This window comes from Eutrigla gurnardus (assembly GCF_963514095.1).
Source record: "Eutrigla gurnardus genome assembly, chromosome: 7".
Classification (NCBI taxonomy): Eukaryota; Metazoa; Chordata; class Actinopteri; order Perciformes; family Triglidae; genus Eutrigla; species Eutrigla gurnardus.
In genome coordinates this window covers 3,205,329-3,219,693 of record NC_139921.1, presented here as the reverse complement: position 1 = coordinate 3,219,693, position 14,365 = coordinate 3,205,329, and the positions used below count along the sequence as shown (strand labels likewise).

Genomic DNA, 14,365 nt, shown 5'->3' with positions numbered 1-14,365 from the left:
ATTAACACACAGAACACATGATCAGCTCAGCGAAGGTCAAAGGTCAAAGGTTCGACTTTAATCTGAGTCTCCTGTTTGTGAACGAAGTCAAACCTCAGACCATCGTCTTCACAGCTGCATCATCGGGACGTTTTCTGGACTTTAGCCCTCACCTAAACAACACAACCACACGTGTGGCGTTCGTCGCCATGACAACCGAGACAGCGCACTGAGACGACGTCATCACTCCGCGTCTACAAACAAGATGGCTGCCTAGTTAGCGAGTGTTTTTTGAGACCTGTGATATTAGACTCGTTATATCTGTTCGTAACAGCCGGCCGGTAGACCCGAACCCGCTGCTGGTCCACAATGAAGTCGGACGTGGAGGACTTGATGCCCAGGCTGCTGCCCGTCGAGTTCGGGACCCGCACGGAGGACCTGGACTGGACCGGGCCGCCCAGAAACCCCCGAGAGTACCTGCGACAGGTCCAGTAAGTTCACCGAAAACAAGTCCTCTGTCCCCGCCGGGACGGTGTAGACCCGGTCCGAGTGGTGCTGCTGGTCCTGGTCGGCAGAGAACTGGTCCAACTAGTGCTGGTTCTGGTGGAGGATCGTCAGAGACGTTCACGTAGCCGGTCAGAAAGTCAGAAAGTAGAGTTTTAATGTTCTCTGCTCCCGCGTCCACGCGTTGTTCTACTCTTGTTACTCCAAGTAACGAACGTTAGTTGACTTAGTAACGTCAGTTACTGAGATTCACGTGCTTCAATGTGACGTAATAACTGCTCTCCGTCAGGTTGGAGGCGTCTCTGTGTCCGGAGGTGGTCGTCGCTCAGATCGACCCGAAGAAACTGAAGAAGAAGCAGACAATAAACGCCTCTGTGAGTAAAAGTTCACAAGTAGTCGCTATTTATTAGTCGCCAGAGGCTCACATGGAGAATACAGTGAGCTACAGGGGAAGCATGGATACTGTAACCATGGGCACTGTAACTATGGGTACTGTCGGCATGGATACTGTAACCATGGGCACTGTAACTATGGGTACTGTCGGCATGGATACTGTAACTGTGGGTACTGTAACCATGGATACTGTCGGCATGTGTACTGTAACCATGGGCACTGTAACTATGGGTACTGTAACCATGGGCACTGTAACTATGGGTACTGTCGGCATGGATACTGTAACCATGGGCACTGTAACTATGGGTACTGTCGGCATGGATACTCTAACCATGGGCACTGTAACTATGGGTACTGTCGGCATGGATACTCTAACCATGGGCACTGTAACTATGGGTACTGTCGGCATGGATACTCTAACCATGGGCACTGTAACTATGGGTACTGTCGGCATGGATACTGTATGCATGTGTACTGTAACCATGGGTACTGTAAGCATGTACGAGACCTCAGTTGTCCTGACGGTGTCTCCGTTGCCGTGTTGCAGGTTGCCGGTTGCCATGCCGCCCCGGTGGGTTTCTCTCCGAGCCTCAGCTGGCAGCAGCACCAAGTCGGTCACTTCTCAGATGTCAGACAGGTACAACAAGAAACACTCACCAACCTCAGTTCACAAACATCACATGATTGTTATATAATCAATAAGAAAGAAACTCACGTTCACAACACAATCCAACTGTCTGTGTGTCAGAGCATCACAAAGAACAGGAGTCACTGGAGCAGCCACATCCTGGACGACAACGTTCTGATGGTGAGACCGCCGCCGTCCACGCTGCCGTTCAGAGACCGAGCAGAAACTGAACAGTGTGTGTGTGTGTGTGTGTGTGTGTGTGTGTGTGTGTGTGTGTGTGTGTGTGTGTGTGTGTGTGTGTGTGTGTGTGTGTCGTAACTGCCGCCGTTAATGTAGTCATGTGCACGATGATTTTGTGGAAGACGGTCTGGACAATGTGCTTGGTGTCGGCGATCAGAGTTGCTTACAAACAAGCACTCCGGAGTGGGAGAGTTTATCAACAACAATGGCACGCTCATGACCCGACGCCAAAACACCTGTTGGGCAGAGAGCCAGCTTTCACGGACCTCGCTGAGCTGGTGAAACCCCTGACGGAGCAGCAATGGTCGGCCTTTCAAGTCTATGAGAGGACCTTCCGGAGCAGCTTGGCGTCCAAGAAACATCATGAAAAACAACACTTTGTTTCATCGGCAGATCCTGGGAGGTGGATCCGCCTCATAGCCCTCCTGAACGGCATATTCTTCAAGAACGGTGTGCTTACAACTGAAAGCCATCGTGGAAGACCCTTTGGTTTCCCCCTTCTGAAGTTCGTAGTTCGGGTATTAAAAAAGCTCCCGACAAAGCAGCCGCTCCCGGAGGATTTAACACCGGCGCTGGCCTCCAGCTGGATTGAGGCGCAGCTGCGTTTCCTCCGGGAGACAGTGCAGCCTTCGCTAACAACTACGAGACGGGAACAACGGAAGAAGGTGAGCAGAGATAAACTGGCCTATCTTTGGCAGCATAGACAATCTAAAGCCATTCAAATTATCCTAAACAACAGCGAATATCCCGACCCCCCTCCGTGCCCCAATAATTGCGAGCAAGTGCAATTATATTATCAGAATAAATGCCGAGGGCAAACGTCAATTCATGACCCACTCCCTCCACCGCCCTGGCATGGCGCTGTTTCACACACGGAGCCAGACTATCTCCCTGACACTGCGCAGTTCACACAGACTGAGGTGGAGGCTGTGCTGCGCACTCTACCTAACAATAAAGCAAGTGGCATGGACGGTGTTTCATATGAAGATCTCAAAGCCACGCAGGCAGCTGAAATAACATCAATTTTTAATGTCTGCTTGGAAAATAGGAGAGTACCTGAGTCATGGAAGGGGGCTCTCGTTCATAGAATTCCCAAAAAAGACAATATTCCGGACAATCCATCAACCTGGAGAGACATTTCCCTTTTGCCTACCATCTATAAAGTGTTCATGAAATGTGTTCTTGCCCGAATACTACCATGGCTTGTGGATGTGGACATTCTGTCGCCCAAGCAAAAAGCCTACATCAGCAGGCAAGGCATGAATGAACATGTGTTTTGTCTCAAAACAGGTATTGATGATTTTAAACATGAGTCCAGTAAATTCTTTGCAGTTTTTTTGGACTTTCGTGATGCATTTGGAACTTTAGCACATAATGTCATGATAACAGCTCTGGAGGAAATACATCTGCCTCAGGTTTTTATTGACATTGTTAAAGATGTTTACTCTGGTTCATTCATACAGGTTATCTGTGGTAAACAGCTCACAGACCCAATCCCTCTCCAAGTGGGCATTAAGACTGGCTGCCCCTGGAGCGCAGTTAACTTTGTGTTGGCGCTAAACCAGTGGTTAAAGTGGCTTTGTAGCTGTGTCACCTGTAATGTTATCTCCCCTAACCCCGTCCAGGGGTATGCAGACGATGTTCAGATTGCCTCTCGTCAAGAGGCTGTGATCAACAACATGCTCTCCAGAACAGACTCCTTTTTGGAGTGGTCAGGATTAGAGGTTAAAGATTCAAAATGTGCAGTTTTTTATGAAAGGCGGAGTGGGGGGAACCGTTGGTATCACTCTAAAACAGATACAATACCTGTGTTCACTGTTTGTAATAAGTCACTCAGAGTTTACTCACGTCATGAAACGTATACATATTTGGGTCATAAATTCAATGTGGCAGGTGAGTGGAAAGACCAAGTCGATGAAATTACATCAGAATATTACAGCAGACTTGAGTCTATAAATGTATCCCCACTGCCACTCATCATGAAGCTGGAGGCAGTTAGAGTAATTGCATTGTCCAAGGTACAACATCTTCTTTCTAATGTACATGTTCCACGAAAATCACTATGTGATTTGACGGATAAAACTGTATATTTTGTAAGACAATGGACTGGCCTAAATACACATACAACACGCAATATCATATTTCATAGTAAGAGTGAGGGTGGTCTGGGTGTTCCTAATTTTGAATGGACATATATTGCTACGAGACTTTCCCATCTGTTGAATATGTTGAACAATGATGATAAATATGTCAGAGAGCTTGCCCGAGCTTCTCTGTTCCTGGACCTAAGAAGACGCAAGGTCCCTCTGGCTCGTGGGTCGGAGCCTAACTTCCTGGGATTCAAGAGGAAACCCAGTGGAAAGCTGGACAGCCGCTCTCCTGGCTTCGGTGTGTGGTCAGACTGGCCTGACCTGAACGATCTGTGTTGCTGGGCTGATGTTACCCTGGAGTGGACGGGGTCTGACTCTGAGACCGTGGAGGTCTCAGAGGAGGTTATATCCGACCCCAACATCTCTGTAAAAGCAACTGTGAATGTATGTGGGACAAAACATCTACTCCCACTGAGAAATGCTCGAGGTCACCTCTTGGGGGCGCAACAACGGAGGCAGCGGCAGCAATGGACTGAGCTGAGACTTCAAGGGAAGATTGCATGTCTCCCAGCTGCAGACCACTCTGTCTCACACGCTGTGTTCAGAAATGCTGCCCTGGATGAGAACATTGTTACATTTGCTATAAAAGCGAGACTGCAGGTTTTACCAACTAAACTGAACCTGTCCATCTGGTTTCCAGGAAGTCATGCTCCTTACTGTATACACCATGGCAGTGAACAAATAGCTGAAACCATGTCTCACATCTTAAATGGTTGCCATGTTTACAGAGGGCTCTACATATGTAGGCATGACAGAATTGTAGATTTGATATCAGCAGATATCTCTTCTATCTTCAGGTCTTCCATCATGCTGTATAAACATTCTACTGTGAAGCCGAGTATGTTCAGCCTGTGTAATGATGTCTCAATGTTCTCTCATGTAACAGCTAATACTCCTGATGTTGTTGTTGTTAATGAAAATCATAGAGAGGTGCTCATTCTGGAGGTTGGCTGTACCTTTGATTACAGCCTAGAGGAGGCCTTTCTGACCAAAGTGCTGAAATATCAGCAGCTGAAGCAGACCATCTCTCAGCTAGGCTACAGGTGTAAACTTCTAGTCTTTATATTTGGTAGTCTGGGGCATGCGCATAAGTTGGTTGTGAGGGGCCTTCAGATGGCCGGCCTCCCTAAAAGAAGAGCTAAACAGTTGGCCAGGTACTGCTCAGTCTCAGTTATTATTGGTAGCCGTTCAATCTGGAGGAGACGTTGTTTTTTGTATCCTTAAATGTCTGTTTTCTATCTGACCTGTAGGTCATTTTGTATGTAACTGCGTTCAGCTGCCCAGGCGTTTTGTGTCTGACCGTCTTCCATTGTCAACTGCACTGGCAGTGTTTATGTCCCTTGTGCAAGAACCCTTGTACTTCTTTATATGTGGGCATAAATAAATATTTAAAATGTGTGTGTGTGTGTGTGTGTGTGTGTGTGTGTGTGTGTGTGTGTGTGTGTGTGTGTGTGTGTGTGTGTGTGTGTGTGTGTGTGTGTGTGTGTGTGTGTGTGTGTGTGTGTGTGTGTGTGTGTGTGTGTGTGTGTGTGTGTCCTCCAGCCGAAGCTCACCGATGAGGAGGGCTGGAAGATCTTCTGTTTAGGAGAGAAGGTCTACCTGGGCCACACAGATGCTGAACCAGAGCCGGTTCTGGACTATACCAAGGTTGTATGAAGACTCTTATATTAACGGAAGTTAAAGTGATCACAGTAAGAACTGTTGTTTATGTCGTTGATGATGGATGTATAACGTGTGTGTATATAATCTACTGATCTGCTCAGGTGGGCTTCCCTCCTTTACTCACCATCGTCAGCAGACTGAACCAGGTAAAAGTCTCCTCATGGACACGTTCAGGTCTCAGTGTGAACCAGTTTCTAAGGCTGACTGTTTTCTCCCTGACCCCCCCTCCTGGTCCACAGTCCACCGTGCTGATGGTCCTGGAAACCCTCATCTGCTGGTTGGAGGAAAACCAGTTTGTTCCACAGTTGGTGAGTTTAGTTTACATGGAACAAAACAGAACATCACACAGGGTCATCAATGTGAAATACTGCATATCATTCAAAGTTAAAGTAGAAATAGAAAGGGCATTGAGTTGGGTGAGGTCCATCATGTCCTTGTGAAGTGTTTTCAGGGATCTTGCATGCAGAACATGAGTGTTGCTATTTGGAGACATGGTGTTTAACGTTCCTCTGTGGTTCCTCGTAGGGCCGCTGGCTGTTTGCCCTGCTGGCCTGCCTGGAGAAGCCTCTGCTGCCTGAAGCCCACTCCTCCATCAGACAGCTGGCCAGGAGATGTGCTGAGCTCCGCAGCACTCTGGTACTCAGCTTCTACCGGCGAGCCGTTGCTAACCCAACGAGCAGACAACAGAACATTCCTATTTCTACATGTTGAGCGTTTCCTCATTTCTCTTCTGCTCCCACAGGAGAGTGAGGAGGACGAGAAGCTGCCGGCCCTCAACCTGCTCATCTGTCTGGTTGCCAGGTATCTACCAGCTAGATAGTTCATGTGTCAGGTCACATGGGTTTATACCTTCACTGTGCTCAGACGTTATAACATGTAAAGTATGTAGTCAGTAATGAAGCTGGTTTCTTTTCCTTCCTGCAGATACTTTGAGCAGAACGACCTGGCCGACCAGCCGGAGTGAACCAGGATCCAACGCTTCACCACCAGGAATCCGTTTCCTCTCTGAAGGAGAAGCAACTGTTTCTGATTGGTGGAAGACAGAGACACTGACGCAGCAGAGAACTTTACCAGGACGCTACAGAGCAAACCACACGTGGGAGAGGTGGTCCTTCCACATGAGGACAGAACCACAGGATCTGGATCAGAAACCTGCTTTATTTGGATGAGTCATCTGGATGTCTGCTGGTAGAACTGCACAGAACCAGAGTATAGGATTATCATTTTTGATCGTTTGTGAATTGACTTCTGGGGATGTTTCTATTAAACTGATGTACAGAACTACTTGTGTGGGTCGTTATGGGTCATAAAGCTGTAAATGTTCTCACACCGATGCCAATCAAAGGCTCAACACTAGAACAGATCACTAAACATGAAGTCTAAAGGAATACTTCACCGTCTGCATGAATAGCTAAATGTTGTCATCGCTCCCTCATTTAGACGGAGATCTCCGTGTTTCCTACAGGGGGCAGCACCCACTGAGACTACAGACCTGTTACAGACCAGTGGTGGGACCCAGAGACTACAGACCTGTTACAGACCAGTGGTGGGACCCACTGAGACTACAGACCTGTTACAGACCAGTGGTGGGACCCACTGAGACTACAGACCTGTTACAGACGTTTCCTATAAATGTGTTGGTAAAGTTCCATCAGGTTCTCTCTCGTTGATGACTTTGAGATGTGAGTGCGGACCAGCGTGGGACAGATCAGAATGTTCTGTATTTTATCATGTAACAGTCCCAACAATGCAAAATAATCGATTAAATTGACAGATAAAAACACACCACACACGTGCACTAATACCTATCCTTTAATTTGAAGCAGACTCAGTACAAAAAAATGGAAAAACATTTTTCAAAAACCAGCATTTGAGTAAATCACACGTGAGCGTACAACGAGGGACATCGATCATAGTGGAACTAAAGCAGGATTAACAGCGTCGTCACAGCAACATGAAAACAACTAATATAATGGTTACTGCTACAGAACCAGCAACACCCAGCCAACGGCATTATGGGTAGGATGAAACATAGTTAACATTCAACACTCTTCATGATAGCGCCACAAAGACCTTTTTAAAACCCAAACGTCGGGACTAATGAGGTCTTGAGAGACCACATTTCTTCTGCCAAGTAAAGAGAAAACACTGGAGGGAGCGTCTAAGGCTCGTCCACGGTTTGATTCCTTGATGACGCCGTCTAAACGCGACACTGAGACGGCCTTAATGAAGGAAACGCTCGTTTAAAAACTCATGTGTCACTAAGTAAAGAGGATTTTCCACTGTTTCCTGCTTGCCAGCTACAGAAGCTGAACGGGAACCAGACTAGCGTCTCTTGTCCTTCCGGTCTCTATCTTTATGCTCCCTATCACCGCGGGATGACCTGTTCCGGCCTTCCTCGCTCCTCTTCTTCCTCTCCTTGGACGGCTTGGAGTCCCTCCCCCCTCCGCCACTCCCCCCTCTCTTGCGGTGACTCTTCTCTTCTCCCTTCTTCCTGTCCCTCGCCCTATCAGACGGCCTCCTCTTGCGCTTTCCGCCGTCTCGGCTGCGACTCCGGCTGCTGCTGTTGGAAGACGAGGACGACGAGGATGAGGACGATGAAGAAGAGCGACTGGAACCGGAGGAAGAGGAGGAGCTTCCGCTGGAGGAGGAGCCCGAGGAGGAAGAGGAGGAGCTGTGACTATGAGTGCGGCCCTTCTTGGACTCCTTCTCCTTCTTCCTCCCTCTCCTACCACCTCCTTCCTTAGGAGGTGCAGGAGGAACGCTGGGGGTCTCACGGGAATCGGGCGCTTCCTGGGGGGTCTCGGCCCCTGCGTTCTCCTCCACAGCCTGGTTGTCTGCTGCAGGGTTCTGGACCTCGGGTCCAGTGATGAGGGAATCCTGCCCAGGCAGCGTGGAGGCTGTTGGGGGTTCTGGTGTTGGAGAGGCCCCCTGGGTCTCCGAGGACTTCACTGCCGGTTCCAAAGCAGCCTGGCTGATCTGGGGCTGCTGGCTGGCGTTTGGTGCTTCTTGGCTGGTTGGTGGTTCAGAGGACTGGGGGTCTGGGGTCTTTTCACTTTGAGGTTCTGTGGGTCCCTGTTTACTGCCTGTCTGTCTCTCCTCCCCCTGACTCCTGTCCCCCTGCTCTGGTCTATCCTCCACCTCCATCTCCACTGACTCTGGACCTGCCTCCTTCTGCCCCCTGTCCTCCACATCTTTAACCCCCTGCTCTCCTACCTTCTCCTCCTCGCTCCCCTCCTCCATCAACTCCATGCCCTCCACCTCTTCCTTCACCTTCTTCCCATCCTCCCCCTCCTCCTTCTTAACTCCCTCCCCCTTCTTCCTTTCCTCCCCCTTGTCCTTCTCTGTCACCTTAATATCCCCCTCCTTTTCCCTCCCCCTCACCTCCCTCTCCTCCTCCTCCTCCTCCTCATCCTCCTCGTCCTCCTCCATCTCTGCATCCCCCCTGTTACCTGTCACCTTGACTAGCTGACCTGCTGGCTTACCCTCCGCCGGGCGGTCCATGCCTGCTGCCGTGTTTCCATCCGGGTCACGGTTTGGATGTCTCCGGGGGCGGGACTCCATCTTGCTGAGGTGTTCAGCAAAAGCCTCACGTCTCTCCTCAAACACAGCTGAGCACAAAACCCACAGAGGTTAAACATCGGCCCTGAAAAAACAAGGTGCCTCCAAGAGAAGAAGCCTACTGACCATTTAGCTTCTTGGAGGAGTCGTCGAGGAGTTTCTGTGTGGCGGAGCACATTTTCCCAGGTATGTAGAAGAGATGAGGCTTGGTCTTAGTGTGGATGTATTTCACCAGATGAACGTTGTGGCTGGTCCACTCCTCTTGCTGTTCACGGAGGAAAGAAGGTTAAACAAAAACTCATTTATTTGCTAAACCATCATGTTAAAGGGCATGTAAATATTCCCGTCACCCTTCCATCCCTTTATGTCCAGTGTTTCTACTGAAGCGTCCTTACCAGCTGAGCTAACTCCACTTTCTGCTCCAGCAGTCTCAGCTCCGTCTGTTTGGCTCTTCTTTCCTCAAACAGCTCCCTCTTATCACTCTCCACCTTCTTCTTCTCAGCCTCAGCCTGAACCTCCAGCTTCTGCTCGATCTCTGTGCGCCGCTTTTGCTGTTGTGGAGGCAACGGAGACGGGGATTCAGGAGACAGACGGGGATTCAGGAGACAGACGGGGATTCAGGAGACAGACGGGGATTCAGGAGACAGACGGGGATTCAGGAGACAGACGGGGATTCACGAGACAGACGGGGATTCAGGAGACAGACGGGATTCAGGAGACAGACGGGATTCAGGAGACAGACGGGATTCAGGAGACAGACGGGGATTCAGGAGACAGACGGGGATTCAGGAGACAGACGGGATTCAGGAGACAGACGGGGATTCAGGAGACAGACGGGATTCAGGAGACAGACGGGATTCAGGAGACAGACGGGATTCAGGAGACAGACGGGGATTCAGGAGACAGACGGGATTCAGGAGACAGAGGGGATTCAGGAGACAGACGGGGATTCAGGAGACAGACGGGATTCAGGAGACAGACGGGATTCAGGAGACAGACGGGATTCAGGAGACAGACGGGGATTCAGGAGACAGACGGGGATTCAGGAGACAGACGGGGATTCAGGAGACAGACGGGATTCAAGAGACAGACGGGGATTCAGGAGACAGACGGGGATTCAGGAGAGGCAGAGTTACAGATCTCATTCACTAAATAAGTGAAAGCATAATAAGCATAAATATAAGTCAGTGTAATTGTTTTGTCTTTGCCTTGTTGGAAGACGCGTCAAATATAAAGAACATCTTGGTTTATAAACATGTCCTCCCACAATTACTCAGGAAGTCTATGTATTTGCTAACAATGGAAACCATGTCCTCACCTTGTCTGTAGAGACGTTGGACTCTTGTTTGAATTTTTGCAGGGTGCCCATCAGCAGGCCGAACATACGCCGATTCCTGGAAACAAAACACAAACACACGGTCACACAGCTGGACGAGGATTCATAGCGTCTCACAGCTTTTGGTTCGTTGGTTTAACCAATGTGACGGTGAAGATGGTGGTCAGCAGGCTGCCCGTCCTACCTCTGTTTGCCCCTCTCGTCCATGGTCTGGTCTTGGATGAGGTCTCTGCGTGTTCTCTCCTTGGAGGTAGCTACTACAGACGACTGCAACGCCGGCTGAAGGAGAACACGGGAAGCAGAGAACCGGTTTGTCTTCCAACAACACTGAATAACTACTCCTCAAATCTTAAATTTCAACACGGCAGAAAACGCGACCCAACACACATCAACGTTCCCCCCCGAGGGCTGCACATAAACACGGTGCTTCCAACGCTGCAGATTTAAACTCTTCGTTTGTACCTTTTTGACATCGTCATCGTCCTCGGCGTCGCTGTCGTGACGAGCGTCTCTCCTGGCCCTCTGGTCCCCCGCCAGCCTGCAGACAAGAAGACAAGACACATTTTAGATCCACATGAGATGTTTTACCAAAATGACTACTTGATGAGCAGAAACTAATTAGAATCTCACCTCAGCAGCGCTCCTTCAATGTCCCTCTGCTTGGCCGGGGGGCCGCCGCTCCCGATGTCTGAGAGACTCCGTCTGTTACAGGAAACATGGGTCAGCTATACCGTTTTATTATTTATATGATGGGGAATTAAAATACAGATTTCTGTGTTAAAAACTAAAGTGGATCATTGTGCAAAATGTCTGCATTAGATAGTGGCCAATTAATAAAGTACACTAAGCTAAAACTAATACACTGCAGTCTAAAACATCCCATGATCTTCAAGAAAGCGGTGGGAAAGTTATGTGGTCTAGTTTCAGTTAGCTGCGTTCCTTGAACCCAATCAACATCTTTACCCCCTGAATGAGCAGACCTAGGGTCAGCTCAGTGTGTCTAGATATATATTAACCCCCTGAATGAGCAGACCTAGGGTCAGCTCCGTGTGTCTAGAGACATCTTAACCCCCTGAATGAGCAGACCTAGGGTCAGCTCCGTGTGTCTAGACACATCTTAACCCCCTGAATGAGCAGACCTAGGGTCAGCTCCGTGTGTCCAGAGACAGCCTTACCGTAGCAGGTTCAATCCTCGGCCTCTACCTCCACCGGGACCCGCCACGGGACCTCCGAGCCGACGGACCTGACCCGGCCTGCAAACACAGCAAGATACGGGGTCAACACCAGACACAACCAGTCACACCAGCTCCAAAACACTCGGCTGCTCTGGTTTCCACGGCCATGTCATAACGTTGGTGGATCCGGACCGACCCCCGGACCCGCCTGCGTGGCCTAGCGACAGTTGGCCTCCTGCGTCCAGCGGAGATCATCATTAATTACATGTATGTTGCTTCTGTGTGTTTATTTAATCACGTTGAGTGCAGGCAGGCGACTTGTGTCGGTGCAACTAGCACGAAGCGACCATTTCATGTTAGCTAGCTAGCCGACTCATGCTAGCACACACGTCCCTACTGGCCGCTAGCTAGTCGGCTAGCTGGGCGGCTAGCTGCTAGCTTAGGGCGAGCAACGCGCCGGAAGCTACGCCACCACCCGGACGTTTTACCTGGATTCATTAGGATCTCGCCCCGTTAGTTTACGGATATTATCGTCCACGTTTTTCAGGCTTTCCTTCGCTTTTTCGAGCTGGTCTTGCAAGCTCCGCACCACCACCGCCATCTTGCCTCCAGTTAGCGCGAATCACGTGGTCTACCTTCTTCTTCTTCTACCGTCGCGCGCTCGCTCTTCTTCTCCGGGCCTGGCAGCGGACACGCGAGGCCGTGCTGCCCCCTGCTGCTCATTTGGTGATTTCGCGTCACGTGTGCGCGTCACCGCGGCTGCTGGTCAGATGAACCGTCAGCAACGCAACCATCGTGTAAAGAGAGCAGCGGTGAACCAGTGTTCGTCATCGCCGCTCATCTGTCTCTCCCTCAATGGAACATCATTATTTTATCATAATAGGATCCTCTGGTGCCTCAGGCTTTCAGTATCTGTGACTCCTCCGTCCCTGTGTTGTCATGGTGACAATGGATCTCATTCACAAGTGTTTCATATCGACCTCCCAGGAGGGAAAATCTGCAGTGAAGCTCACGTTAGATGTTCCCTCCTCATCTCATCCTCCCTCCTCGTCCCGTCCTCCCTCCTAGTCTCATCCTCCTCCCTCCTCATCTCATCCTCCCTCCTCGTCCCGTCCTCCCTCCTAGTCTCATCCTCCCTCCTCGTCCCGCCCACCCTCCTAGTCTCATCCTCCTCCTCGTCCTGTCTTCATCCTCTTTCCTCGTCCCGTCCACCCTCCTAGTCTCATCCTCCTCCTCGTCCTGTCTTCATCCTCTTTCCTCGTCCCGTCCTCCCTCCTAGTCTCATCCTCCCTCTAGTCTCATCCTCCTCCCTCCTCCTCCCTCCTAGTCTCATCCTCCTCCCTCCTCATCTCATCCTCCCTCCTCGTCCCATCCTCCCTCCTAGTCTCATCCTCCTCCCTCCTCATCTCATCCTCCCTCCTCGTCCCGTCCACCCTCCTAGTCTCATCCTCCTCCTCGTCCTGTCCTCATCCTCCCTCCTCGTCCCGTCCACCCTCCTAGTCTCATCCTCCTCCTCGTCCTGTCCTCATCCTCTCTCCTCGTCCCGTCCTCCCTCCTAGTCTCATCCTCCTCCTCGTCCTGTCCTCATCCTCCCTCCTCGTCCCGTCCACCCTCCTAGTCTCATCCTCCTCCTCGTCCTGTCCTCATCCTCTCTCCTCGTCCCGTCCTCCCTCCTAGTCTCATCCTCCTCCTCGTCCTGTCCTCATCCTCTCTCCTCGTCCCGTCCTCCCTCCTCATCTCATCCTCCCTCCTCGTCCCGTCCTCCCTCCTAGTCTCGTCCTCCCTCCTAGTCTCATCCTCCTCCTGTCCTCATCCTCTCTCCTCGTCCCGTCCTCCCTCCTCATCTCATCCTCCCTCCTCATCCCGTCCTCCCTCCTCATCTCATCCTCCCTCCTAGTCTCGTCCTCCCTCCTAGTCTCATCCTCCTCCTGTCCTCATCCTCTCTCCTCGTCCCGTCCTCCCTCCTAGTCTCATCCTCCCTCTAGTCTCATCCTCCTCCCTCCTCATCTCATCCTCCCTCCTCATCTCATCCTCCCTCCTAGTCTCGTCCTCCCTCCTAGTCTCATCCTCCTCCTGTCCTCATCCTCTCTCCTCGTCCCGTCCTCCCTCCTCATCTCATCCTCCCTCCTCATCCCGTCCTCCCTCCTCATCTCATCCTCCCTCCTAGTCTCGTCCTCCCTCCTAGTCTCATCCTCCTCCTGTCCTCATCCTCTCTCCTCGTCCCGTCCTCCCTCCTAGTCTCATCCTCCCTCTAGTCTCATCCTCCTCCCTCCTCATCTCATCCTCCCTCCTCATCTCATCCTCCCTCCTCGTCTCCTCCTCCCTCCTAGTCTCATCCTCCCCCTCCTCCTGTCCTCATCTCATCCTCTCTCCTCGATTCGTCCTCCCTCCTCATCCCTCCCCATCTCCTCGTCCTGTCCACCCTCCTAGTCTCATCCTCGTCCTGTCCTCATCTCATCCTCTCTCCTCGTCTCGTCCTCCCTCTTCATCTCGTCCTCCCTCCTCATCTCATCCCACCTCCTCCCTCCTAGTCTCATCCTCCGTACCTCCTCCTCCCTCCTAGTCTCATCCTCTCTCCTCGTCTCGTCCTCCCTCTTCATCTCGTCCTCCCTCCTCATCTCATCCCACCTCCTCCCTCCCCGTCCCATCCTCCGTACCTCCTCGTCCCTCCCCATCTCATCCTCCCTCCTCGTCTCCTCCTCCCTCCTTGTCTCGTGCTCCCTCCTAGTCTCATCCT

At 51.0% G+C, this 14,365-nt stretch overlaps 2 protein-coding genes across 2 annotated transcripts; one reads left to right on the top strand and one right to left on the bottom strand.

Moving 5' to 3' along the window:
* Window positions 1–99: 99 nt before the first annotated feature.
* gemin2 (gem (nuclear organelle) associated protein 2) lies at window positions 100–6,838 on the top strand. The gene is made up of 10 exons (XM_084013930.1): window positions 100–470; window positions 773–857; window positions 1,424–1,513; window positions 1,625–1,684; window positions 5,437–5,541; window positions 5,658–5,702; window positions 5,796–5,864; window positions 6,082–6,192; window positions 6,299–6,357; window positions 6,481–6,838. Exons 1-10 carry the CDS (start codon window positions 349–351, stop codon window positions 6,518–6,520), a joined length of 786 nt encoding a protein of 261 aa, XP_083870056.1. The 5' UTR covers window positions 100–348; the 3' UTR covers window positions 6,521–6,838.
* Window positions 6,839–7,352: 514 nt separating this feature from the next.
* Window positions 7,353–12,276, bottom strand: pnn (pinin, desmosome associated protein). Its single transcript, XM_084013227.1, has 9 exons — window positions 12,117–12,276; window positions 11,629–11,706; window positions 11,084–11,155; window positions 10,916–10,991; window positions 10,638–10,732; window positions 10,436–10,511; window positions 9,513–9,668; window positions 9,244–9,382; window positions 7,353–9,167 (listed from the first exon to the last, which is right to left on the bottom strand). The coding sequence occupies exons 1-9, from the start codon at window positions 12,227–12,229 to the stop codon at window positions 7,882–7,884; spliced, it is 2,091 nt and encodes a 696-aa protein (XP_083869353.1). The 5' UTR covers window positions 12,230–12,276; the 3' UTR covers window positions 7,353–7,881.
* Window positions 12,277–14,365: the final 2,089 nt, after the last annotated feature.

Coding starts and splice junctions, on each gene's coding strand:
- pnn (XM_084013227.1), bottom strand. CDS start 12,229: ATGGCGGTGGTGGTGCGGAGCTTGCAAGACCAGCTCGAAAAAGCGAAG. Junction 10,512..10,637: donor GACGAGAGGGGCAAACAGAG/GTAGGACGGGCA, acceptor TTTTGTTTCCAG/GAATCGGCGTATGTTCGGCC. Junction 9,168..9,243: donor CTCCTCCAAGAAGCTAAATG/GTCAGTAGGCTT, acceptor TTTTGTGCTCAG/CTGTGTTTGAGGAGAGACGT.
- gemin2 (XM_084013930.1), top strand. CDS start 349: ATGAAGTCGGACGTGGAGGACTTGATGCCCAGGCTGCTGCCCGTCGAG. Junction 1,685..5,436: donor TGGACGACAACGTTCTGATG/GTGAGACCGCCG, acceptor TGTGTCCTCCAG/CCGAAGCTCACCGATGAGGA. Junction 6,358..6,480: donor CTCATCTGTCTGGTTGCCAG/GTATCTACCAGC, acceptor TCCTTCCTGCAG/ATACTTTGAGCAGAACGACC.